Source organism: Bos indicus x Bos taurus, chromosome 6, assembly GCF_003369695.1.
Source record: "Bos indicus x Bos taurus breed Angus x Brahman F1 hybrid chromosome 6, Bos_hybrid_MaternalHap_v2.0, whole genome shotgun sequence".
Taxonomy (NCBI): Eukaryota; Metazoa; Chordata; class Mammalia; order Artiodactyla; family Bovidae; genus Bos; species Bos indicus x Bos taurus.
In genome coordinates this window covers 115,504,945-115,531,566 of record NC_040081.1, presented here as the reverse complement: position 1 = coordinate 115,531,566, position 26,622 = coordinate 115,504,945, and the positions used below count along the sequence as shown (strand labels likewise).

The window sequence follows — 26,622 nt, the reverse complement described above, 5'->3', positions numbered from 1 at the left end:
ACGACAGTCACACTGACACGGTACACGCCTCAGTCTCCTCTTTAGTGGAGCGAGGACGACAGTCACACTGACACGGTACACGCCTCAGTCTCCTCTTTAGTGGAGCGAGGACGACAGTCACACTGACACGGTACACGCCTCAGTCTCCTCTTTAGTGGAGCGAGGACGACAGTCACACTGACACGGTACACGCCTCAGTCTCCTCTTTAGTGGAGCGAGGACGACAGTCACACTGACACGGTACACGCCTCAGTCTCCTCTTTAGTGGAGCGAGGACGACAGTCACACTGACACGGTACACGCCTCAGTCTCCTCTTTAGTGGAGCGAGGACGACAGTCACACTGACACGGTACACGCCTCAGTCTCCTCTTTAGTGGAGCGAGGACGACAGTCACACTGACACGGTACACGCCTCAGTCTCCTCTTTAGTGGAGCGAGGACGACAGTCACACTGACACGGTACACGCCTCAGTCTCCTCTTTAGTGGAGCGAGGACGACAGTCACACTGACACGGTACACGCCTCAGTCTCCTCTTTAGTGGAGCGAGGACGACAGTCACACTGACACGGTACACGCCTCAGTCTCCTCTTTAGTGGAGCGAGGACGACAGTCACACTGACAGTGTAGCGGTGCTGGAACGATTGGAAGCTGCTGTGTGTGTTTAGGGAATTCGCCTGTTGCATCCATGTGGCAGATACTTTCTCTCAGTTCATTTCAGTTGCTCAGTCCTGTCTGACTCTTTGCGACCCCATGGACTGCAAGACGTCAGGCTTCCCTGTCCATCACCAACTCCTGGAGCCTACTCACTCATGTCCATCGTGTCAGTGATGCCATCCAACCATCTCATCCTCTGCCGTCCCCTTCTCCTCCTGCCTCCAATCTTTCCCAGCGTCAGTCTTTTCCAGTGAGTCAGCTCTTCGCATCAGGTGGCCAAAGTATTGGAGCTTCAGCATCCGGTCCTTCCAATGAATATTCAGGACTGAATTCCTTTAGGATTGACTGGTTGGATTTCCTTGCAGTCCAAGGGACTCAAAAGAGTTTTCTCCAACACCACAGTTCAAAACATCAATTCTTCAGCGCTCATCTTTCTTTATAGCCCAACTCTCACATCCATACATGACTACTGGAAAAACCATAGCTTTGACTAGACGGACCTTTGTCAGCAAAGTAATGTCTCTGCTTTTTAATATGCTGTCTAGGTTTGTCATAGCTTTTTTTCCAAGCAGCAAGCTTCTTTTAATTTCATGGCTGCAGTCACGATCTGCAGTGATTTTGGAGCCCAAGAAAATAAAGTCTGTCACTGTTTCCACTGTTTCCCCGTCTACTTGCCATGAAGTGATGGGACCAGATGCCATGATCTTTGTTTTCTGAATGTTGAGTTTTAAGCCAGCTTTTTCACTCTCCTCTTTCACTTTCATCAAGAGGCTCTTTAGTTCCTCTTTGCTTTCTGCCATAAGGGTGGTGTCATCTGCATATCTGAGGTTATTGGTATTTCTCCCAGCAATGTTGATTCCAGCTTGTGCTTTATCCAACCCAGCATTTCTCATGATGTACTCTGCATATAAGTTAAATAAGCAGGGTGACAATATACAGCCTTGACGTACTCTTTTCCCAGTTTGTAACCAATGTGTTGTTCCATGTCCAGTTGTAACTGTTGGTTCTTGACCTGCATATAGAATTCTCAGAAGGCAGATCAGGTGGTCTGGTATTCCCGTCTCTTTAAGAATTTTCCACAATTTATCGTGATCCACACAGTCAAAGGTTTGGCGTAGTCAATAAAGGAGAAGCAGATGTTTTTCTGGAACTCTTTTGCTTTTTTAATGAACTATCAGATGTTGGCTATCTTATCTCTGGATCCTCTGCCTTTTCTAAATCCAGCTTGAACATCTGAAAGTTCACGGTTCACATACTGTTGAAGCCTAGCTTGGAGAATTTTGAGCATTACTTTGCTAGTGTGTGAGATGAGTGCAATTGTGTGGTAGTTTGAACATTCTTTGGCATTGCTTTTCTTTGGGATTGGGATGAAAACTGACCTTTTCCAGTTCTGTGGCCACTGATGAGTTTTCCAAATTTGCTGGCATATTGAGTGCAGCACTTCCACAGCATCATCTTTCAGGATTTGAAGTAGCTCAATTGGAATTCCATCACCTCCACTAGCGTTGTTTGTAGTGATGCTTCCTAAGGCCCACTTGACCTCACATTCCAGGATGTCTGGCTCTGGGTGAGTGAGCACACCGTCGTGATGATCTGGGTCGTGAAGCTCTGTTTTGTCCAGTTGTGCTGTCAATTGTTGTCACCTCTTTTTTAATATCTTCTGCTTCCGGTAGGTCCATACCATTTCTGTCCTTTATTGAGCCCATCTTTTCATGAAATGTTCCCTTGGTATCTCTCATTTTCTTGAAGAGATCTCTAGTCTTTCCCATTGTGTTGTTTTCCTCAATTTCTTTGCACTGATCGCTGAGAAAGGCTTTCTTATGTCTCCTTGCTATTCTTTGGAACTCTGCATTCAAATGGGTATATCTTTCCTTTTCTTCTTTGCCTTTAGTTTCTCTTCTTTTCTCAGCTATTTGTAAGGCCTCCTCAGACAACCATTTTGCCTTTTTGCATTTGTTTTTCTTGGGGATGGTCTTGATCACTGCCTCCTGTACAATGTCACGAACATCCGTCCATAGTTCTTCAGGCACTCTATCAGATCTAATGCCTTGAATCTATTTGTCACTTCCACTGTATAATCCTAAGGGATTTGATTTAGGTCATACCTGAATGGTCTAGTGGTTTTCCCTACTTTCTTCAGTTTCAGTCTGTACTTGGCAATAAGGAGCTCATGATCTAAACCACAGTCAGCTCCTGGTCTTGTTTTTGCTGACTGTATACAGCTTCTCCATCTTTGGCTGCAAAGATATAAAATCTGGTGATGTCCCTGTGTAGAGTTGTCTCTCATGTTGGAAGGTGTTTGCCATGACCAGTGGGTTATCTTGGCAAAACTCTGTTAGCCTTTGCCCTGCTTCTTCTTGTACTCCAAGGCCAAACTTGCCTGTTTGCGTTCCAGTCCCCTATAATGAAAAGGACATCTTTTTTGGGTGTTAGTTTTCTAAGGTCTTGTAGATCTTCATAGAATCATTCAACCTCAGCTTCTTTGGCATTAGTGGTTGGGGCATAGACTTGGATTACTGTAATATTGAATGGTTTGCCTTGGAAGCAAGCAGATAATTCTGCGTTTTTGAGGTTGCATCCAAGTACTGCATTTTGGACTCTTGTTGACTACGATGGCTACTCCACTTCTTCTAAGGGATTCCTGCCCACAGTAGTAGATATAATGGTCATCTGAGTTAAATTCACCCATTCCAGTCCATCTTAGTTCGCTGATTCCTAAGATGTCGATGTTCACTCCTGCCATCTCGTTTGACCACTTCCAGTTTGCCTTGATTCATGGATCTAACATTCCAGGTTCCTATGCAGTGTTGCTCTTTACAGCATCAGACTTTACTTCCATCACCAGTCTCATCCACAACTGGGTGTTGTTTTTGCTTTGCCTGCATCCCTTCATTCTTTCTGGAGTTATTTCTCCACTGATCTCCAGTAGCATATTGGGCACCTACTGACCTGGGGAGTTCCTCTTTCAGTGTCGTATCTTTTTGCCTTTTCATACTGTTCATGGGGTTCTCAAGGCAAGAATGCTAAAGTGGTTTGCCATTCCCTTCTCCAGTGGACCATGTTTTGTCAGAACTCTCCACCGTGACCCGTCCATCTTGGGTGTCCCCACATGGCACGGCTCATAGTTTCATTGAATTAGACAAGGTTAGGTCCACAGCCTCAGGGTTTGGAGTCGGTTCTCAGAAAAAACCAAGAGGGTGAGCACACGAGGCGGCTGGGTGAGGACAGAGTGTCAGGCAGGAGGTGGCGAGTTCCTCCGTCTCATGCTCTCGGCGGCAGTGTGGGCCCGCAGGGTCGGTGGGGCCTTAGTGACCGTGACGTGTGCCGGTCAGCTCGGGTCACCTGGCCACGTGGGGCCCTACAGCCCCTGATGTGCTTTATGTGTGAACACATCCTCATACTGAAGACCTAGTATGAAGAAAGAATGTAAAATATCTCACTCTATATTGGTTACCTTTGACGTGAGAATATTGTGCATATATTGAGTTCAGTGAGTCGATTGCAGTGTGTTGGCTCTCTGCATCAGGTGGCCAAAATATTGGAACTTCAGCATCGTTTCAGGGTTAATTTCCTTTAGGATTGTGTGGTTTGATCTCCTTGCAGTCCACAGGACTCTCAAGGGTCTTCTCCAGTACCATGACTCCTTGGAAAAGACCCAGCATTAGTCGGGAAGGATTGAAGGCCAAAGGAGAAGAGAGTGGCAGAGGATGAAATGGTTAGATAGCACCACCACCCGAATGGATGTGAATCGGAGAAAGCTCTGGAAGATTGTGGAGGACAGAGTAGCCTGGCATGCTGCAGTCCATCAAGTTGCAGAGAGTCGCACATGACTTGGCAACTGAACAGCAACATTGAGTTAAATAAAATCGTACTCGAGTTCACCTGTCTTTTGTGCGGGAGGTGTTTAATAGGCTTTTTCTTAGAGCAGTTTCAGTTTCACAGAAAAGTTGAGCAGGAGGTGCAGCAGGTTCCCATGCATCCTCACTCACGCACAGCCGCCACAGCGTCAGCATCCCCACCGTGGTCTGTGAGAGCCGTGAACTCAGCTGACACGCCGTTGCCCAAGTCCGTGATTCGGTCCGGGCCCCTCTGGCTGCTGGGCATTCTGTGGGTCGGGCAGACGTCGAACGGCCTGTGTGCCCCGTTGAGTATCACACTGATTAAGAGACCCTTCGTGTCCTACCCGTGCCTGCCCTTTCCCCCGTCCCCGACAGCCGCTCATCTTTCACTGTCTGCATAGTTTTCCAGAATGTCATGTAGGGCTCACACAGTCTATAGCCTTTCCAGATTGGCTCCTTTCATGTAATAATATATGTTTCATTTAAATAATACATATTTAAGGTTGCTGCTGTTCATGGGGTCGCAAAGAGTCGGACATGACTGAGCAACTGAACTGAACTGAAGGTTCCTCCATGTCTTTTCATGGCTTGATATGTCATTTCTCTTTAGCACTGAATAATAATCTGTTGTCTGGCGGTACCAGTTTGTTTATCCATTCACCTTCTGAAGGAGATTTGATTGCTTCCAAGTTCTGGCAACTGTGAGTAGAACTGTTAGAAACATCTGTGTGCAGATGTTCGTGTGGATGTCAGTTTTCATTTGGGTGAATTCTGAGGAGCGCGGTTGCCCGGTCGTAGGGCGAGAGGATTTTTAATTCTGGGAGAAGCCGCCAGACTGCCCTGCGAAGCGGCTGCCCCGTGTGCCTGTGCACAGCAGCGCCGAGCCCCTGCCGCTCCACAGCCGTGCCAGCACGTGCCGTCGGTGCCCCTGGTTTGGCCGCTGTGCTGGGTGGGTTCGCTCCTTGTTTTTACCTGTGTTTTCGGTTTTAACTTATTACAGGGTTCATGTTTGCATCTTGCATTACATTTCTCTTAGAGTTGGCGTGGACAGCTCGGAAGGCGTTGCTGAGAAGGAAGGGAAAGAGATTGGCAGTTAGTACCTGGAGGCGAAAGTGAGGTTAAGAGGAGAGTGTTTTGTCTCTTCAGCCTGGGAGGAGTAATAGCATGTTTGTATCCTAATGGAGATGATGCAGGAAAGAAGGAAAAATGGATGGCCTAATAAAGAAAGGGGCTGGTCAGTGGGAGAGGCCTCAGGCAGATGGCAGGGCCCGGTGCCTGCCCGAGGGTGAGGCGGCCCGTGAGGTGAGTGCGCCCTGCAGGCTGGGGGTGGGGTGGGGGGGCGTGCAGGCCCCGGGGTGGGGGCAGGGGGGTAAGCAAGCCCGAGGGCATCCTGCAGGCCCAGGGCTGGGGGGAGAGAGGGGGTGAGCGTGCCCGAGGGCGCCATGCAGGCCAACGGCGGAAACCCTGCCACCTGGTTCAGAGGTGGTTGGTGCCTTCACGCCCCGTCAGCAGCATGCCACACGCACCTTCCTTCCCTCCCTCAGCGTCGTTCCTTCTCGTCTTTAGTAATTGTTTCAGTTGCCCTTGTTGACAGACCTGCTGCTGCTGAGTCGCTCCAGTCGTGTCCGACGCTGTGCGACCCCATAGACGGAAGCCCACCAGGCTCCCCCGTCCCTGGGATTCTCCAGGCCAGAACACTGGAGTGGGTTGCCATTTCCTCCTCCAATGCATGAAAGTGAGAAGTGAAAGTGAAGTCGCTCAATCGTGTCCGACCCTCAGCGACCCCATGGACTGCAGCCTACCAGGCTCCTCCGTCCATGGGATTTTCCAGGCAAGAGCACTGGAGTGGGGTGCCATTGCCTTCTCCGGTTGAGAGACCAGAGGGGAGCAAAGGCTTTGGCGGCCCCTGCGTGCCTGGCCAGGGCCTCCGAAGCAGACACTAGTCTGTGTGGGGCCCTGAGCCTGGCCCCCTGCTGCTGCCGCCCACGTGCGCGCCCTCCGTGCTCCCTGTGTGGGCCTGTGCTCCGCCTGCCTCGAGCTGGGGGTCTGTGTCTCCTCTCCCCTCGCTATCCAGCTCCTGGGCAAACACGCCTCCCTGTCCCCTAGCACTCTAAACCATCCCACGCAGTGCCTATGCCCAGGGCCCTGACTCCTGTCCCCGCCTTGTGAAGTTTTCCGACCGTAACAATTTTAGTAACAACCCTGGAGACTGACTCAGTGTCATCAACTCTGTTATGGGAGGTAAGGGGTCCTGCAGAAAGCAGGCACTGCCTGTGGGGATCAGTCTTGTGTGGGTAGGTCCCTGGCTAGCCTCTGCTGTGGTTCTCCGTGACACAGCTGCCCCCCTGTGGCCAAGGACATGGTGGTGGTGATGGGAGTGCAGGTGAAGGGGCTGGCACTGCCTCTCTGCTCAGGGGCAGGGCCCTGTTTGATGGCTTGGGCTCACCAGCTATGTGAGTGGCTACTTTTGGAATTACTTCAGGTCACTCAATTTTCAAATGTGACTGACCCATTTAGGGACTGACTAAAAGCCTATCTGGGAGAAGGCAATGGCACCCCACTCCAGTACTCTTGCCTGGAAAATACCATGGATGGAGGAGCCTGGAAGGCTGCTGTTCATGGGGTCGCTGAGGGTGGGATACAACTGAGCGACTTCACTTTCACTTCTCACTTTCACACATTGGAGAAGGAAATGGCAACCCACTCCAGTGTTCTTGCCTGGAGAATCCCAGGGACGGGGGAGCCTGCTGGGCTGGCGTCTATGGGGTCGCACTGAGTCGGACACTACTGAAGCGACTTAGCAGCAGCAAAAGCCTTTCTGAGTCTCTGTTCTATTTATGTGATTTTTCTCTCCCTTCTGGTGATTTCTGGATATTGCTCTGAAGGCTGTTAATGTCCTTTACAAGATGACTGGTTCCCGTGATTTTCGGTACCTTCAGATTTGTAAAGGGATGCCGACTGCAGTCTGAGAAGTTAGAGGCACTCTGACAGCAGTTTTTCATTTCCCGTTGTAGAGTATTGCTGCTCAGTCACTCAGTCGTGTCCAGCTCTTCACGACCCCGTGGACTGCAGCACGCCAGGCCTCTCTGTCCTTCAGTATCTCCAGGAATTTGCTCAAACTCAAGTCCGTCGAGTCTGTGATGCCTCCAAGCATCTCATCCTCTGATGTCCCCTTCACCTCCCAGCGTCAGTCTTTCCCAGCATCAGGGTCTTTTCCAATAAGTCAGTTCTTCACATCTGAGGATTGACTAGTTTGATCTCCTTTCAGTCCAAGGGACTCTCAAGAGTTGTCTTTAGTAACCACAATTCAAAAGCATCAATTCTTTGGTGCTCAGCTTTCTGTATGGTTCAACTTTCACATCCATACATGACTGCTGGGAAAACCATAACTTTGACTAGACAGACCTTTATTGACAAAATAATGTCTCTACTTTTTAATATGCTGTCTAGGTTTTTCATAGCTTTTCTTCCAAGGAGCAAGCGTGTTTTAATTTTGTGGTTGCATATTTTGAACTGAATGAGAATGAAAACACAGCATATCAAAATTTGTAAAATATAGCCCAAAGCAGTGCTTGACAGGGACACGTGCAGCATCAACCATCGCAAGAGGTAGGGTTCAGTGTCCTGTGCTTCCACGCTAAGAAAACAGAAAGTCAAAGAGCCAGTTATACCCAAAGATACTCAAAGTAATGAAATAATAACATGAAAGCAAAATGCAGTAAAACAAAAAAATTTTTAATAGGGAAAAATCCATGAAACCAAAAGCTAACTGTCTTAACAATAAAATTGGTTAACCTTAAGGCAGGCCATACATTTGAATAGATACTGTATAAGCGTGTGAAAAGATATTTAATGCATTATTAAGAAAACCACACTGAGCCAGCGCTACACATTCACTATGGTGGTCACAGTTGAAACCTTGTTAATGAGGATGTCGGGTACCTGGAAGTCCTTATCAGTGCTCTTTGGGAGAAGTTTGGCAATTTGGTTTTTTTTTTTTTCTTTTTTTCTGGTCAAGCCACATGGTGTATGGCATCTTGGTTCCCTGACCAGGGCTCCTGTGCCCCGTGCAGTGGAAGCACAGAGCCCTAACCACTGGACTGCCGGGAAGTTCCGGGAGTTTCTTAAAAGTTAGATACCTCAATTATTCTATTCCTTGGTATTTATGCAAGAGAAGGAAAAACATGTGTTCCCAGCAAGATGTATATATGAGTGTTCATAGCAAGTACTGTTTGTGAAGCTGACACCGGGAGACAGGCTGCCTGTGCCCAGACAGCAGAATGGTAAGCGAGTTGTGACTTATCTCCAAGGGCCACTGTTCAGGAGTGAAAGGAGCAGTCTCGTGAGCCACACAAGGGATCATCTCCAAGTGATGGTACTGTGAGAGAGGCCCGACAAGAGGAGATGCTGTGTGATGCCGCTCGTTGCAGACGAGTGCAGGAGTTGCCCCGTGAATCTGTGGAGTGAGAACTCTGCGCGGTGGCCTGGGGCGGGGCGGGAGAACGAGGCAGTGAGGAGACAGGGCAGGGCGCGCTCGCTGCCCGAGGACCGGCTGCCGTGCTGAGCGGAGTCTCCGGGCGTCGGGACACGTCTGCACTCCGCCGTCACCTTGTCTGGCTTTACAGGCCGTGTGCCCAAGGGATTGCGCCCTCTCTCCCGGGTGTCTAGTTCCACATTGTCTGGGTGGGTAACGCGCCACCGTTAAGTCTTGCTCTTCACCTCTGCAGCCTGTCCTCCGCTGCCAGGGGCCCCCTGCCCGGGTAGGCAAGCCCCCAAAGTCTGACCGTTCTGCTCCCCTGCGCTCACCTCACATGTGATGACCACCCCAGAGTTTGTTGTTCGCACGCCAGGGTTTCTCTGTAAGGAGAAACCTGGGTCACACGCTCCTCTTATGAGCTGCCTCCTCACAGGGCCCCCAGGCTGGCTGAGCGTCCTCGGCCCCAAGCCTCCCCTCCAGCCTGCGCCCTGCGCCGGAAGGACCCGTGTCCACAGCTGCCCCCCATGCCGGCGCCCCTCTGCCAGCTCTTCCCGCGGCTGCTTCTGTCTGCGTTGCCTTAGCCCTCGGGTCTCACTTAGCTCTGCTCTCATTAAAGCCACGCTGTCTTCCTCGTCTGCTCTGCACCCTTGGCAACTTCGTGTCTGCACCCTGGCGGAGAGGCAGCCTAGCGTGGTGGGCCGTTGGGGTTCTGTCGGTGTCCGCTGGTCTGACATTGTTCTCGGGCCAGCAGGACCCGGGCATCTGGCCCGTGCATGGTCTGTGTCAGGCCCCTGTGCCCGAGCCGGCCCCACTGAGGCTGCTCCACGCGCAGTCCAGCCTCTCTCCGTCCCGGGGGCTCTGCCTTTGCAGCAGTTTCACCCTGGCCTCTTCGCCCCTTCCCTTCTCTCATCTCTTCTCCTCGCACGTCCTGTCTCCATGTCCAGATGAGAGTGAGGCCGGGCCCCGCGGCTCCCTGCCCCCTTCTCTGTCCACACCCCAAGGCCTCTGGCCACAGCCCCCCACTTGAGACGTCTCCTCAAGGAGGCAGGCCCTCGATGGCTGCAGTGACGAAGGGCATCATCCTCAACCGCAGACACTTTTTCTGGCTGTCTCTGCTCAGTCGCCGCTGTCTAACGTTCTGACTTGAGAGCACAGATGTTTTACCTTGTCCCTGCGTTTGGCGAGAATTGCTCTCACTCCCGGCGGGGATCTTGATTTACTCACCGTGTGTCTCCTTGCTGGGGCTAGTGTCTTGCTCGCAGGAAGCCCTGCGGGGATGGACCCTGAGCTGGGTGCTCTCAATTCACTTCTGCCTCTTAACATTCTGGTTCTGCTGGGGACCTTTGTCACCAGAAAGGCAGTCTGCAGAGGTCTGAGGCCTGGGGCTGTTCCTCCAGCAATGGGCTTGGGACCTGTTGGGACAGAGAAGGGCAGCTGCTCCCGGGGGCAGCCGTGCCCAGCCTTTCAAGTGAGCGCCCTCAGACATGCAGGGGGCTGCTGAGCTGGGTTGGTGAAACCCAGGGCGCACCTGTGGGTGTGACAGCTGTAAGCAGGTTTGATCGCTGGTTTTCGTAGGTAAGAACAGACGTTACGCTTTTGTGTCTTAACGGTGCTGTCCCATCCTTGTAATCACTCATGTTTTCATTCATCCCGTCCGCCCCCTTGTTTGAGCACCAACACCTGGCCCCTCCAGGCCTTGCTGGCAGCCTTTGGGAGCGCTCTGGCCGTGGTGGCGGCAGTCACGTCAGTGCAGGGTCAGGCCAGCCAGTGGCGGTGCACGCCCCAGTGAGGATGGCAGGGGCAGCGCCGGGGCTGAGTACAGAGCCGGGCTGCCGGCTGGGCGGAGTGGGGGAGCAGGCGGGCAGTGCTCCAGCCAGAACGGCCCCAGCAGGGTCCTGGTTTGCCTGCCTGCTTGCCGGGCGCACAGCGCGAGCACTGTGCTCGGGAACCTTGACCTGTGAGGCTGCGTCGGGAAGGCTGTGCCTGGCCTCCCTGCTCGCCTGCGGCCAGGTGCACCTCTCTCGAGCCACTCTAGGATTTGCAGGGTGGTTCCGCTAAGCTGCACGTGATGCCTCTGGGCTCATGCCGATTTGGACTAAAATCTTGGCTGCTACTTGCTCACCTGGTGACTTTAGGCCTGTTTTAAACCTGGGCGCCTGTGTGTTTTTAAGACTAATTTTATTTTTCTGATAACGAGGTTGATACTAGAAAGGATCTGGAGTCATGATCTTTCCTCTTCCTCCTGCCTACCCTCACCCTTCGGTTTAGGACCTGTTTGAAAAGTGGAGGTAGATAGTGAGACACGCTTGGAGGGAGGCCGGTCTTGAATGTTTTTATGTGTGGCTGCTGTCAGCCTCCTAGATGTTTATCTTGACTCGAGCTTGGACAGCCCGCCTCAGAGGTGGCTTGGCTCTGTAGGTGCACTCGAGCCGGATTGCCGCCCCAGCCTTGAGCCCTGAGTGCAGACACCTCTAGGCCCGGGGCTTCGACCTCTGTTGCTGTTTGTGGCTGCACTGAGCAGCCTGTGGGATCTTAGGTCCTCAACCCAAGCCCTCGGCAGTGAAAGCAAGGGGGCCTAACCACTAGACCTTCAGGGAGTTCCCTGAACTTGGCTGATGGTTAAAAGAAAAAAGAAAATGCCCTGGTGCTTCCTCAGTCTGAATCAAGGCTGACGCTTCCTAGCACGTGGGGGGAACACAGAAGGCTAACTAAGTGAAGGGGTGAGGACAGATTTCTGCCTCCTCCTTAGATGTTCTTTATGGTATCGCTCTTTTATTGGAGGTATGTATTATGAGTTTCTAGAATGCTCGGCACAGTTTTATTCAGCAAATCCCTGTTTGATGTTTCTCAGTGTGAACATACACGTGCATTAAAGTGTGAGAACTGTAAAGTTTGAATGGTCCTGGCTTTGTGGCTCATGTTTTGAAAAAACTTTTTTTTTCTGTTTTCTGTTCCAGACTCCTTTTAATTTTGGCATGAATCATAGAACACCGCCCTACCCCGCTGGGGATTACTGTCTTCTGTGCAGAAGCGAGAGGAAAGACTCTTCGTTCTTAGAGAGTGGAGTGAAGACCGCAAGCAAGCTGGCCCTGTCTATGGCGCCCAAGGGCAACAGCGTGCTGCACCTGCCGCTCTGGGTGTGCCCCGACTGCCGGCGCGCCGTGGAGAAGGACGCGCGCCACGGCGGCCCCGAGCAGCCGGCGGTGAGTGCCTGCGGGGCTGCCCGCACCGGCGCTTCCCGCGCTGCCCGCCAGCCGGGCCTGCCCTCCCCCCCCAGTCAGCAGGCCAGCTCCATCAGCGAGCTCGGCGGCCCTCAGGGCGGGTTTCGGTGTTTTACTTCTGGTCACAGGATTTCTTTGGCGGTACAATTTGTTGAAAAACTAGGCGGCTTTGTGTGCGCTCAGTTCTAGACGATTCCATGTGCTGGTAGCTTGCCTAAACTTCTCTCCCAGATGCAGTTCTCAGGTCAGGCTCCCCGCCCCACTCTGCCCCCTCCCTTTCCATGCCTCAGCTCAGTGAAACCTTCTTGAGAACATCAGCATCTTCAGCCCGGACAGCGTCTTCATGGGCCCTGGTTCTGAAAGGGCTTTGGTTTTTCTTCTTTAATCAGTTCGTGGCTGTGCCGGGTCTTGGCGGCTGCCCTTGGGCTCCCTCCGGCGTGAAGCGCAGGGAGGCTGCGGGCTGCGGGCTCCCCCTGCGGTTCTTCTCGTCTCAGAGCACAAGCTCGCAGGCACACGGGCTCTGGAGTGCGGGCTCAGTAGCGGTGGTCCTTGGGCTTAGTTGCCCTGCGGCTTGTGGGATCTTCCCAGACCAGGGATTAAACCCGTGTCCCCTGCACTGGCAGGCAGAGCCTGAGACGCTGGACCACCATGAGTCCCGAAAGGGCTTTCAGACCGGGCCTTTGGCTTCTGGAGGGAGTTGCCTTGCAGCCATGTGAGGCCCCATGATCTCGGGCTTGTCTTGCCTTCGATTCCTGCCTGCTGGCTGTTCCTGACCTGTGGTCTCTGTGCTCCTGCCTCTGCATGCGGCCGTGACAGCCCCCCGCACTTTCTGCTTCCTGACCCGAGGCTGCTGTCCACTGGAGCCCCCACTCAGGCCCGCTGCCACGTGGCAGAAGCCTCCTCCCTGCCCTCCGCTGAGCTGTGGCTTTTGTTTTAGGGTTTCCCGGAAGGCAGCACCAGCTCACGTGCCGGCTTCTGGAGTAGAGGTGTAACAGCTGCAGCTCAGAATCCCGTCGTTTATCAAAACAGAAATTGGCTTCGCACTGGTGTGACTCCTGCCCAGCCCTCTTTCCTGCCTGCACTTCTCTTTAGCACTTCCTTCTAATACACTGTGTATGTTACTTACTCACTTCGTTTTTCCCTTCACTGGAATATGCTCTCCAAGAGGGCAGCTCTTTTTGTGTATTTTCTTACCAAACCAGGCTCAGCCAGTCAGTCCAGTTGCTCAGCCGTGTCCCAGGGGCCGCGCCAGGCCTCCCTGTCCATCACCAGCCCTGCCCTCCGGACATTTGGTGCCACAGTGAGTGAGTGAGTGAATCACAGTGAGTGAGCGAGTGAGTGAAGAGGTGAACGGAGAGAGAGCAAGGGACTAAAAGGACGGCACAGGTGGTCTCTCGTTTTCTCACCTGCAGATCTTTGTGCTTCTGTCGTTTTACTTTTGTTTCCTTTCTTGTCCACTTAAAGTATTTGGTCTTTTTTCAGTTTTTTTTGTTGTTGTTCAGTCAGTCGTGTCCTACTGTTTGCGACCCCATGGGCTACAGAACACCAGGCTTCCCTGTCCATCACCATCTCCTGGAGCTTGCACAAACTCATGTCCATTGAGTTGGTGATGCCATCCAGCCATCTCGTCCTCCGTCAATCTGTCTCTTCCTGCCCTCAGTCTTTCCCAGCACCAGAGTCTTTGCTAACAAGTCATCCCTTTGCATCAGGTGGCCAAAGTATTAGAGCTTCAGCTTCAGTATTAGTCCTTCCAATGAATATTCAGGACTGATTTCCTTGAGGATGGACTGGTTGGATCTCCTTGCAGTCCAAGGGCCAAGTCCAAGTCCTCCAGCACCACAGTTCAAAGCATCAGTTCTTCGGCACTCAGCCTTCTTCACCTTCTAACTCTCACATCCATACACAAGCACTGGAGAAACCATGGCTTGACCGCACGGACCTCTGTCAGCAAAGCGACGTCTCTGCTTTTCACTGTGCTGTCGAGGTTGGCCCTCAGTTGCTTATGGAGGCCTCTTCACGTTCCTGGTACTTGTTTGTTCTTTGTTCGCTTCCAGCAGGCATTCTTGAGTCTTCCCCCAGCTCGTGCATTCTCTTTGCTTCCTAAACTTTCCTGTCTTTGGCTCCTGTTTCCAGTCCAGCTCCTCTGCAGTGCCCTGACTGCTTTGGGGGAATAGTTGCTATGTCCGTTCTGGTTTGGAGGCAAGTGCAAATGCCTGTCATGGCCCATAATCAGTCTTTCCAGGATGAGAGTCTCGTTTCCTGACTCTCATTTTGCCTGGACGATGCATCCAGAAATGAGGCTTCTCTTCTCATCGAAAAAGTGGTCCCAGGGACCACAGAGGTGTAATGCTAACCAGTGTTTGCAGATTTAAACCTTCCATTGCTTTTGTGTGGTTGGCTTCTTTGTTCATGCTGCTTAAAACCGCTGAACTTATTTTTCCAATGAGATGTAATTTACGTCTAGTAAAATTCACCCATTTAAAGTGTGTGTATAGTGCCCTGAGTTTTGACAGACTTACACAGTGTGTCAGCACTGTTGCCTTGGTTAAGACACAGAGCCCTGGACGTCCCCTCGCTGCCTTGCTAGTGGCCCTTCCCCTCCCCGGCCCTGACAGCCCTGGTGCGGCTTCTGTCCCCGTGGCTTTGCCGTCTCCAGAGTGTCGCGTGTGTCTTTGCTGCTGTAATGCTCGGAGCGTGGTGCACCGGTAGCGTGTTCCTTGTTTTCACTGCATGAGCCGTAGAGATGGGCTGCAGTTTGGGGTCTGTTTACCGTTGGCGTGTGCTTCCGTCATTTCCAGACTCGGACTGCGCTGAGTCGGGCGGTTGTGAGCGTCTTTGTGCAGGTCTTTCTGCAGACAGCCTTTGTACGCGTCACCGGCCCGGTTTGCTCACGTCTGGTTGAGAACTTGGCATCGGCCTGTGAAGGGAGTCACCTCATTGAGGCTCGTGGAAGGCGTGTTGTCTCGTCTGTCTTTTGGAGCCTCGTAAAGTGAGTTGAGATGGGTTGCTGTTCTGGTCTTCTCTGGAGAGTTTAGTGTTGGTGGTGTGTGTGGTGTTGGTGATGTGCGTGTAGCGGTGCTGGGGTGTGTGTAGTGGTGGCGGTGGGGTGTGTATATAGTGGCGATGTGTGAGTGTGGGTGCAGTGGTGTGTGTAGTGCTGGTGGCACGTGTGGTGCTGCGTGTGCGTGTACAGTGGTGATGTGTGCACTGCACACGTCGTATACCACTATATATCGGTGGTGGTGGTGGGGGTGTGTGTATAGTGTGTATAATGCTGCTGCTGCTGCTAAGTCGCTTCAGTCGTGTCCGACTCTGTGCGACCCCACAGACAGCAGCCCACCAGGCTCCACTGTCCTTGGGGTTCTCCAGGCAAGAACACTGGAGTGGGTTGCCATTTCCTTCTCCAAAGCATGAAAGTGAAAAGTGAAAGTGAAGTTGCTCAGTCCTGCCCGACTCTTCGTGACCTCATGGACTGCAGCCCACCAGGCTGCGCCGTCCCTGGGGTTCCCCAGGCGAGAGCCCTGGAGTGGGTGCTGTCGCCTTCTCCCGTATAATGCTGATGCGTATACTGCACACGTCACGCACCGCTGTGTATCGGTGGTGGTGGTGGTGTGTGCAGTGTCAGTGGGGTGTGTGTGTGGTGGTGATGTGTGTGGTGGTCCTTCTCCTGTGGGGGCAGTGCCAGCCCGTGCCTGCAGAGGTGGTGGGCGAGCTTGGCCCTGGAGCTGGCACAGACCTGCATCTCTGGCGCTGCCCCTGTGCTGGTGTGGGCCGGGCTGGGGGCTCTCCCCATGCCCAGGGGCCTCCTCCATGGCCCCTGCTCCTTCCCCTGCCCTATGTCTGGGGCCAGATGTGCTTGCCTGGTGACCCTGCCCTGCCACGGGGCATCTGAGGGTCTGGGCTGGGGCCCGTGTCCGGTCCCTGGCCTCAGGCCCCAGGGGAGCACGCCCAGCCCCAGCGGGGAAGGCCTACACTTGCTTGGGGAGAAGGCTGTCCACCCTCGGCCTCGGGCACTCACTGCGAGTGGAGCTGCCCCCTCTGACCCTCTGTGCTGCCCCCTCGGCTGGCGCCCCTGGGCCTGGCACTGTCAGGTGGGCCCAGGCCATGGGTGTGGGGGCCGTGCCAGTGTCCCCGTGGTCAGGGACGTGCTTAGCGAGGCCCACAGGCCCAGTGCTGAAAGTGCTCTGTCTCCAGAGATCATGCCGGCCTCCCCGCTGCATGCCTGCCCACCCTGCAGGCCTCGCTCAGAGCCTGGCACCGAGACCGTGTCCTGAGCGGACACCGAGAAACCTCGATTTCAGACGTCTGCCTGGATCCCGGCTCTCCGGTCGCAGGCCTGAGCGTGTCTGTCCCGGGGGTCTCTGCCCTCCCCAGCTCTCCCCCGGCCCCAGCCCCTCCTCCTGGGCTGCTTCCCGCTGCCCACCGGCCCGCTGGGTCCCCTGGCCCCTCCGCCTGGGCTTGCTCCCTGCTGCCCGCCCTAGCCCGCTGGGTCCTGCCTGGAGTGCCCCCATGGCCGCCCCACTGTGCCCGGGACTGCCCAGGCCCCGCTGGCGCTCCACGGTCTCCCTGCGGCCGAGGAGCCCGCCTCCCGGGTGCGGCCCCCGAGGCCCCAGTGGTTCTCGTCCTCTCCTCCTCCGGCCCAGGCCCCGCCTGCCTGTCCGCCTCCAGCCTTGCCCCCTGCCCAGCCCCAGGTCACGGCCTCCTGCCTTCTCTACAGCGGTGCAGGGCTGGGGGTGCATTCTGAACTTGTGCTTCAGTTTCTTGAACAGATAAGACGTTTTCCATTTGTTTTCAAGTCGTGTGTGTGTTTAGTCACTCAGTCATGCCTGACTCTCTGTGACTCCATGGACTGTAGCCCGCCAGGCTCCTCTGTCCATGGGATTCTCCAGGCAAGAACACTGAGGTGGGTTACCATTTCCTTCTCTGGGGGATCTTGCCCACCCAGGGATCGAACCCGGGTCTCCTGCATTGCAGGTGGATTCTTTACCACTGAGCCAGCAGGAAAGCCCCTTTTCAGGTCAGCTGTGGTAAATTATATTCTTGTCGGTTTGTGTTCGGGGTCTGTTTTAGTTGCTACCATGCCTGTAGATACAGCTTTTTATTCCTCGTATTTGTGCTTTTTCTTTTCTTTTTTTAGCCAGTCTTGCTAGAAGTCTGTCAGTTGTGTCTCCAAAGAGGGACTTGAGAGTCTTTACAAACCTCGGTCCTTCCACTCTGCTCCATCTGTAACTGCTGTTATGTGTGCGGGGGCGTGTCTGAGTGCCAGCCGCTCCCTTCCCCTCCACGCTCCCAGCGTCCTCTCCACTGCTGGCAGGTGCGCTCCGCTCTGCTCCTGCCCAGGTGCCCTGCTCTGCTCAGGGTGTGCGAGGTGGTGATGGCAGGCACCACCAGGTCCCGAGTTACGGACGCCATCGGTCGTGGACCTGGTTCCCCTGGTTCCTTGTTCTCAGGAGCAGGGCGCAGATGCCATGGTGAGGTGGGGCGCACGACAGTGTGGGGACTCCCCGTCTTCCGGGCCTCTTCTGAGGGCCGGCGAGCTGGAGCTGGGTACCAGCTGCCTTAGGGGAGCAGCTCTCTTGTGCTCATCTCACCCGAAGACCAGGGGGCACCTGCCCGCTCTGCCTGCCCGGGCCTGCACAGGAGGATGGGGACGGCATGTACGCACGGGTGGCCCGGCCTGCACACCAGTGGCCCTGCCGAGGCGCCCGCAGAGCTGGCGGGTCTCTCTAGGTGGTTGCTCTCCTGCCTTTCTGCGTGGGGTTCTTCCCCATCAGTGTTTACGATTCTGCCGTCACGTGTGCTGGAAACCTGATTACTGCTCTGTATTTTGAATTGCTAGCAGTATTGGCTCAGTTTTAGGTGTTATCCAATCGAGGTTATTTCTGTTTTCAACATTGAATTGTTTTTAGAAGTATTTGTAAATATCCAAACCTACCTCTTGGATTACTTGTAATCATACTGATTTTTAATTTAATGCTGTTACTGTTGAACCTCGTGGCTTGTCTTGCAGTGATTCCTTGTCAATCAGATATACTAATATGTGGTGGTGGTGGTTGTTTGGTCGCCCATCCATGCCCGACTCGTTGCCACCCCCAAAGACTGCAGCATGCCAGGCCTCGCTGTCCCTCCCATCTCCCGAAGTTTGCCCTAGTTCATGTCTGTTGCATCGTTGATGCTATCCAGCCTTCTCATCCCTTCATACCCTCTTCTCCTGCCCTCGGTCTTTCCCAGCATTAGGGGCTTTTCCAGTGAATTGGCTGTTCACATCAGATGACCAAAATACCGGAGCTTTAGCATCAGTCCAACGAGGATTCAGGGTTGATTTCCCTTAAGATTGACTGGTTTGATCTCCTTGCTGTCCAGGGGACTTTCAGGAGTCTTCTCCAGCACCACAGTTCAAAGACATCAATTCTTTGACGTTCTGCCTTCTTCACGGTCCAGCTCTCACAACCGTACGTGACCACTGGGAAGACCATAAGCTTGACTGGACCGACTTTTGCCAGCAGGGTAATGTCTGCTTGTCAGCACGCTGTCTGGGTGTCAGAGCATTCCTGCCAGGAAGCAGTCATCTTCTGGTTTCCTGGCTGCAGTCTCTCTCCACAGTGATTTTAGAGCCCAAGAAGAGGAAATCTGTCACTACTTCCACTGTTTCCCCTTCTATTTGCCATGAAACAACGGGGCCGGATGCCATGATCGTAGTTTCTTTAATATTTAGTTTTAAGCCGGCTCTTTCACTCTCCTCTGTCACCCTCATCAAGAGGCTCTTTAGTTCCTCTTCACTTTCTCCATTAGAGTGGTATCTTCCACATCTCTGAGGTTGTTGATGTTTCTCCCGCCTGCCTTGATTCCAGCTTGTAACTCATCCACCCCGGCATTTCTCATGATGTGCTCAGCGTACAGGTTAAACAGAGTGACAGCAGACAGCCCTGTCATACTGCTTTTTCAGTCTTGAGCCAATCAGTTGTTCCATTCAGGGTTCTAACTGTTGCTTCTTGACCCACATACAAGTTTCTCAGGAGACAGGTAAGATGTCTGGTATTCCCATCTCTCTAAGAGCCTTCCACACATTGTTTTGATCCACACAATCAAAGGCTTTAGCATAGTCAATGAAACAGAGGTAGATTTTTTCTGGAATTCCTTGCTTTCTCTATGATCCAGGGAATGTTGGCAATTTGATCTCTGGTTCCTCTTCCCTTTCTAAAACCAGGTCGGACATATGGAAGTTCTTGGTTTGCATAATGCTGAAGCCTAGCACGCAAAATTTGAAGCATGACCATACTAGCATGGGAGATGAGTGCGACTGTCCGATGGTTGGCACAGTCTTTAGTACTACCCTTCTTGGGAATTGGGATGAGGATTGACCTTTTCCAGTCCTGTGGCCACTGCTGGGTCTTCCAGATTTGCTTACATATTGAATGCAACACCTTGATGGCATCATCCTTTTCAGGTTTTGAATAACTCTACTGGAATTATTAGCTCTAACTCTGGAATTAAGTCTACCTCCACTAGCTTTATTACCAGCAGTGCTTCCTAAGGCCCGCTTGACTTCGCTCTCCAGAATGCCTGGCTCTGGCTGGCTGACCACACAACCATAGTAACCCGGTTCATTAGCATCTTTTTTGTACAGTTCTGTGTATTCTCTCCATCTCTTGCTGACCTCCCCGGCGTCTGCTAGCTCTCTGCCATTTCTGTCCTTTATTGTGCCCACCCTTGGCCAAATGCCCCCTTTCCCTTTTTCCTGCGGAACCTCTGTCTTTCTGCTTTTGTTGCTTTCTTCCAGTTTCCTGCGGTGCTTGCTGAAGAAGGCCTTCTCGGCTCTCCGTGCTGCTCTTTGGAGCTCTGCGCTCAGTGGTGTGCGCCTTCCCCTTCTCCCTGGCTTTCCCCTCCTCTCCTTCTTTCAGCTGTTTGCAGGGCCTCCTCAGAGACCCACGGTGCTTCTGGCTCTTCCTTCTCTCTGGGGTGGCTTTGTGCGCTTGCCTTCCTGTACAGTGTACAGACCTCCACCGTAGTTCTTCAGGAACACTGTTAACAGGATCCAGTCCCTTGGATCTATCACTGCCCCGCCGCATGTTCACAGGGATTTGATTTCAGTCGTGCCTGGCCGGTCTAGTGGTTTTCCCTGCTCTGTTTAGTTTTAGTCTGAGTTTTGCTATGAGCAGCTGATGATCTGAGCCACAGTCAGCTCCAGGTCTTGTTTTTGCTGACTGTATACAGCTTCTCCATCTTTGGCTACAAAGAACGTAATCAGTTTGATTCCGGTATTGACCATTTGGTGATGTCCATGTGTAAAGTCGTCTCTTGTGTGGTTGAAAAAAGGCATTTGCTGTGACCAGTGCGTCCCTTGGCAGAATCGGTTAGCCTTTGCCCTGCTTTATTTTGTTGTCTAAGGCCAAACTTGCCAGTTACTTCAGGTATCTCTTGACTTGCTACTTTTGCATTCCAGTCCCCAGTGATGAATAGAATCTTTTTTTGCTGTTAGTTCTAGGAGGTCTTCTGGGTCTTCATAGAACTGTTCAACTTCAGCTTCTTTGGCATCAGTGGTAGGGGCATCAGTTCAGTCGCTCAGTCATGTCTGACTCTTTGCGACCCCTTGGACTGCAGCACACCATGCTTCCCTGTCGTCACCAACTCCCGGAGCTTGCCCGAACTCATGTCCAAGTTGGTGACTCCATCCAAACATCTCATCCTCTGTCTTCCCCTTCTCCTCCTGCCCTCAGTCTTTTCCAGCCTCGGGGTCTTTTCCAGTGAGTCAGCCACAGTATGAAAGGCTGGGGGCATAGACCTGAATTACATGTTGAATAGCTCGCCTTGAAAATGAACTGAGATCATTCTGTCATTTTTGAGGTTGCACCCAAGCACTGCATTTTGGACTCTTGCTGACTTTGAGGGCTTCTCCATTCCTTCTATGGGATTCTTGCCACAGTAGTAGACACAGCGGTCGTCTGAGTTAAATGTGCCCATTCCCGTCCATTTTGGACCCCTAAGATGTGGATGTTTATTCTCACCATGTCCTGCTTGACCACGTCCGACAGACCGTGATTCGTGGGCCCAGCGTTGCAGGTCCCTGTGCAGTGCTGTTTGCAGCGTCGGATTTTCCTCTCATCACTGGCACCTCCACAGCTGAGCGTCCTTTCCGCTTTGGCCCAGCTTACTCTTTCTGGGGCTGTTAGTGGTTCTCCTCCGCTCTCCCCAGCAGCGTATTGGACGCCTTCTGACCCGGGGGACTTGCCTTCCAGTGTCACATCCTTTGTCCTTTTATGCAGTCCGTGAGGCTCTCGTGGCGAGTGTGCTAGGGCAGCTTGCCGTTCCGTCCTCCGTGGGTCACGCTTTGTCAGAACTCTGCACTGTGAGCCATCGCCTCAGTCTCATAGTACGTGGCTAGGTTTTCTCAGTGTTCCGTGTGTGCCTGAGGACGCCTTCTCGGCATTCAGGTAGAGGGCCTGCCCGCGCGCTCCGCCCTCGTTGGGCATGCTCTGTGCTCTGTGTGCTCAGTCTCTCCGTTTCTGAGTCAGGTCAGTTAGAGTGGCCTGCTGTGCGCGTGTGTCCTTTTTTCTCAGGTTTTTCCAGCTTTGCTCTCTAGGTTTTAGGGCTCTGCTGGATGGACACAGGCTGTTGATTAAACCCCAGTCGTTGCTCATTGCCTTGGCGACCTCTTTCCTCAGGGCCTTGTGTTCACTTTTCGGGCACACGTGTGCTCTCCTCCCTTCCTCCCCTTCCCACAGCCTCGTGTTTTCAGCTGCTCCGTGCTGTGTCTTGTAAGTGGTCTTGTGCAGTCAGCATAGAAGTGCATCTCATTTGGTCTCTTGAGAAGCGATTTTGTACTTTTTATTGAGATAAAGTTGATACACAGTAAGTTTTCAGGTGTACAGCAGTGATTCACAATTTTTAAAGGTTATGCTCCATTTATAGTCAGTAAGGCTGAGCGCTGAAGAATTGATGCTTTTGAAGTGTGGTGCTGGAGAAGACTCTTGAGAGTTCTCTTGGACAGCAAGGAGATCCAAGCACGCCATCCTAAAGGAAATCAACCCTGATATTCATTGGAAGGACTGATGCTGAAGCTGAAGCTCCAGTACTTTGGCCACCTGATACGAAGAGCCTGACGCATTGGAAAAGATTCTGATGCTGGGAAAGATTGAAGGCAGGAGGAGAAGGGAGTAGCAGAGGATGAGATGGTTAGATAGTTTCCCCGACTCAATAGATATGAGTTTGAGCAAACTGGGAGATAGTGGAGGACAGAAAGGCTTGGTGTGCTGCAGTCCACGGGGTCCCAAAGATTCAGACACAACTTAGTGACTGAACAATAGTTGGTATAAAGCATTGACTCTGTTCGCCTGTCCTGTGCAGTATGTCCTTACGTATTTGTTGCTTATCTAATTTGTACACAGTAGTTTGTATCCTTTAACCCCAGCCCCCGCCCTGCCCTCCCGCCTTCCTTTGCCTGTTGATAACCACGGGCTCGCTGTCTGTGAGTCTGCTTCTCTGCTCCACTATACTCACTAGTTTGCTTCATTTTTTAGAGTCCACATACATAAGTCACGTCGTACAGTATTTGTCTTTCTCTGACTTGTTTCACTTAGCATAATGCCCTTCAAGTCCATCCGTGTGGCTGTAAATGTAAATTTCTCTTTTTCTGGTGGCTGAGCAGACTCTATACATAGACATCACCAGATGGTCAACACCAAAATCAGATTGATTATATTCTTTGCAGCCAAAGATGGAGAAGCTCTATACAGTCAGCAAAAACAAGACCAGGAGCTGACTGTCGCTCAAATCACGAACTCCTTATTGCCAAATTCAGACTTAAATTGAACAAAGTAGGGAAAACCACTAGACCATTCAGGTATGACCTAAATCAGATCCCTTATGATTATACAGTGGAAGTGAGAAATAGATTTAAGGGCCTAGATCTGATAGATAGAGTGCCTGATGAACTATGGACTGAGGTTCGTGACATTGTACAGGAGACAGGGATCAAGCCCATCCCCATGGAAAAGAAATGCAAAAAAGCAAAATGGCTGTCTGGGGAGGCCTTACAAATAGCTGTGAAAAGAAGAGAAGCGAAAAGCAAAGAAGAAAAGGAAAGGTATAAGCATCTGAATGCAGAGTTCCAAAGAATAGCAAGAAGAGATAAGAAAGCCTTCCTCAGCAATCAATGCAAAGAAATAGAGGAAAACAACAGAATGGGAAAGACTAGAGATCTCTTTAAGAAAATTAGAGATACCAAGGGAACATTTCATGCAAAGATGGGCTCAATAAAGGACAGAAATGGTATGGACCTAACAGAAGCAGAAGATGTTAAGGAGAGATGGCAAGAATACACAGAAGAACTGTACAAAAAAGATCTTCATGACACAGATAATCACGATGGTGTGATCACTGACCTAGAGCCAGACATCCTGGAATGTGAAGTCAAGTGGGCCTTAGAAAGCATCACTATGAACAAAGCTAGTGGAGGTGATGGAATTCCAGTTGAGCTACTTCAAATCCTGAAAGATGATGCTGTGGAAGTGCTGCACTCAATATGCCAGCAAATTTGGAAAACTCAGCAGTGGCCACACGACTGGAAAAGGTCAGTTTTCATTCCAATCCCAAAGAAAGGCAATGCCAAAGAATGCTCAAACTACCGCACAACTGCACTCATCTCACACGCTAGTAAAGTAATGCTCAAAATTCTTCAAGCCAGGCTTCAGCAATATGTAAACCGTGAACTTCCTGATGTTCAAGCTGGATTTAGAAAAGGCAGAGGAACCAGAGATCAAATTGCCAACATCCGCTGGATCATGGAAAAAGCAAGAGAGTTCCAGAAAAGCATCTATTTCTGCTTTATTGACTATGCCGAAGCCTTTGACTGTGTGGATCACAATAAACTGTGGAAAATTCTGAAAGAGATGGGAATACCAGACCACCTGATCTGCCTCTTGAGAAATCTGTATGCAGGTCAGGAAGCAACAGTTACAACTGGACATGGAACAAAAGACTGGTTCCAGATAGGAAAAGGAGTACGTCAAGGCTGTATATTGTCACCCTACTTATTTAACTTCTATGCAGAGTACATCATGAGAAACGCTGGGCTGGAAGAAGCACAAGCTGGAATCAAGATTGCCGGGAGAAATATCAATCACCTCAGATATGCAGATGACACCACCCTTATGGCAGAAAGTGAAGAGGAACTAAAGAGCCTCTTGATGAAAGAGAAAGAGGAGAGTGAAAAAGTTGGCTTAAAGCTCAACATTCAGAAAACGAAGATCATGGCATCTGGTCCCACCACTTCATGGGAAATAGATGGGGAAACAGTGGAAACAGTGTCAGACTTTATTTTTTTGGGCTCCAAAATCACTGCAGATGGTGACTGCAGCCATGAAATTAAAAGACGCTTACTCCTTGGAAGAAAAGTTATGACCAACCTAGATAGCATGTTCAAAAGCAGAGACATTACTTTGCCAACAAAGGCCCGTCTAGTCAAGGCTATGGTTTTTCCTGTGGTCATGTGTGGATGTGAGAGTTGGACTGTGAAGAAGGCTGAGTGCCGAAGAATTGATGCTTTTGAACTGTGGTGTTGGAGAAGACTCTTGAGAGTCCCTTGGACTGCAAAGAGATCCAACCAGTCCATTCTAAAGGAGATCAGCCCTGGGATTTCTTTGGAAGGAATGATGCTAAAGCTGAAACTCCAGTACTTTGGCCACCTCATGCGAAGAGTTGACTCATTGGAAAAGACCCTGATGCTGGGAGGGATTGGGGGCAGGAGGAGAAGGGGACGACAGAGGATGCGATGGCTGGATGGCATCACCGACTCTATGGACGTGAGTCTGAGTGAACTCCGGGAGTTGGTGATGGACAGGGAAGCCTGGCGTGCTGCGATTCATGGGGTCGCAAAGAATCAGACACGACTGAGCTACTGAACTGAAGTGAGCAGTGTTCTTTTGTGCACACGTCTGTGTATACACTACCTCTGTCCGGTCATCCGTCGATGGATGTCTAGGCGGTTTCCGCGTCCCGGCTACTGTAAACAGTGCTGCTGTGAACACTGGCGTGCGTGTATCTTTTCAAATTAGTGTCTTCGTTTTCTTGAGATATCTACCCAGAAGTGGAGTTGCCAGGTTGTATGTAGCTCTGCCACTCGTTTGCTGAGGAAGCTCCTCGTGCCTCACGGGGACTGTGCCCGCTGGCCTTCCCACCAGCCGTGCACAAGGCTTCTCTCTCCTCCACATCCTCACCAGCCGTGGTTGTCCGTGGTCTTTTTCATGACAGACGTTCTGACAGGTGAGAGGTGTTAATCTCATTGTGGTTTTGATGTGCACTTGAGAAGCTATTTCTTTTTTAAAAAAAAATGTTTATTTCTTTGGTTGAGCCGAGTCTTAGTTGAGGCATGCTGGATCTCTCAGTTGCAGCCTGTGGGATCTTCTAGTTCCCTGATCAGGGATCAAACCCAGGCCCTCTACATTGGGAGCACACAGCCTTAGCTGCAGGACCGCCAGGGAAGTCCTGGGCAGCTGTTTCTTAATGGCGGAATGAATCCCTGTCACCTGCAGTGACTGCCCATCTCTTTGGGTTGATTTCTGCTGCAGCGAGGCCCCTAGTCAGGCTTTGCCCTTCGTCCGCTTCCCTCCCCCTCCCCCAACCACCCCTCCTGCTCCTCTTCCTCAGTTGCACGCCCTCACCTCCGTCCCTCTGCAGAGTTGCCCTGTTCTGGAGTTCTGAACTTTACAGACAGGTGTCAGGCAGTGCGCAGCACTTTGCGTCTGCTCCCTCTGGTTCAGCGTCATGTTTGGGATCCGTAGACGCCTTTGTGTCTCATTTTCATCTCGCTGCATTGCTGTTGCTGTTCAGGTGCTCAGTGTCCTGCTCTCAGTGACCGCATGGATGGCAGCACCCCAGGCTTCCCTGTCCTTCACCCTCTGCCAGAGCTCACTCAGACTCATGGACATTGAGTCAGTGATGTCATCCAACCAACTCATCCTCTGTCGTCCCCTTCTCCTCCCGCCTTCAGTCTTTCCCAGTATCAGGGTCTATTCCAGTGAGTCAGTTCTTCACATCAGGTGGCCAAAGCATTGGAGCTCGGCTTCAGCATCAGTCCTTCCAATGAATATTCAGGACTGATCTCCTTAAGGATGGACTGGTTGGATCTCCTTGCACTTCAAAGGACTCTCAAGAGTCTTCTCCAGCACCACAGTTCAAAAGCATCAGTTCTTTGGCGCTCAGCCTTCTTTACGGTTCAGCTCTCACGTCCGTACTTGACCACTGGGAAAACCATAGCTTTGATTATATGGACCTTTCTCATTTAAGTAATGTCTGTGTTTTTTAATGCACTGTCTCGACTTGTCATAGCTTTTCTTCCGAGGAGCAAGTGTCTTTTAATTAATTTCATGGCTGCAGTCACCGTCTACGGTAATTTTGGAGCTCAAGAAAATAAAGTCTGTCAGTATTTCATT

The 26,622-nt window shown here is 51.8% G+C and overlaps 1 protein-coding gene across 2 annotated transcripts in view; it reads left to right on the top strand.

Annotated features, from left to right (window-relative positions):
- FAM193A (family with sequence similarity 193 member A) overlaps nucleotides 1–26,622 on the top strand; it is a 148,961-nt gene that overhangs the window by 52,221 nt on the left and 70,118 nt on the right. For both annotated transcript variants that reach the window (XM_027545325.1, XM_027545326.1), the window contains exon 2: nucleotides 11,930–12,175. In XM_027545325.1, coding sequence (XP_027401126.1) covers nucleotides 11,948–12,175 — 228 coding nt within the window. In that variant the 5' untranslated portion in view covers nucleotides 11,930–11,947. The remainder of the gene's footprint in view (nucleotides 1–11,929; nucleotides 12,176–26,622) is intronic.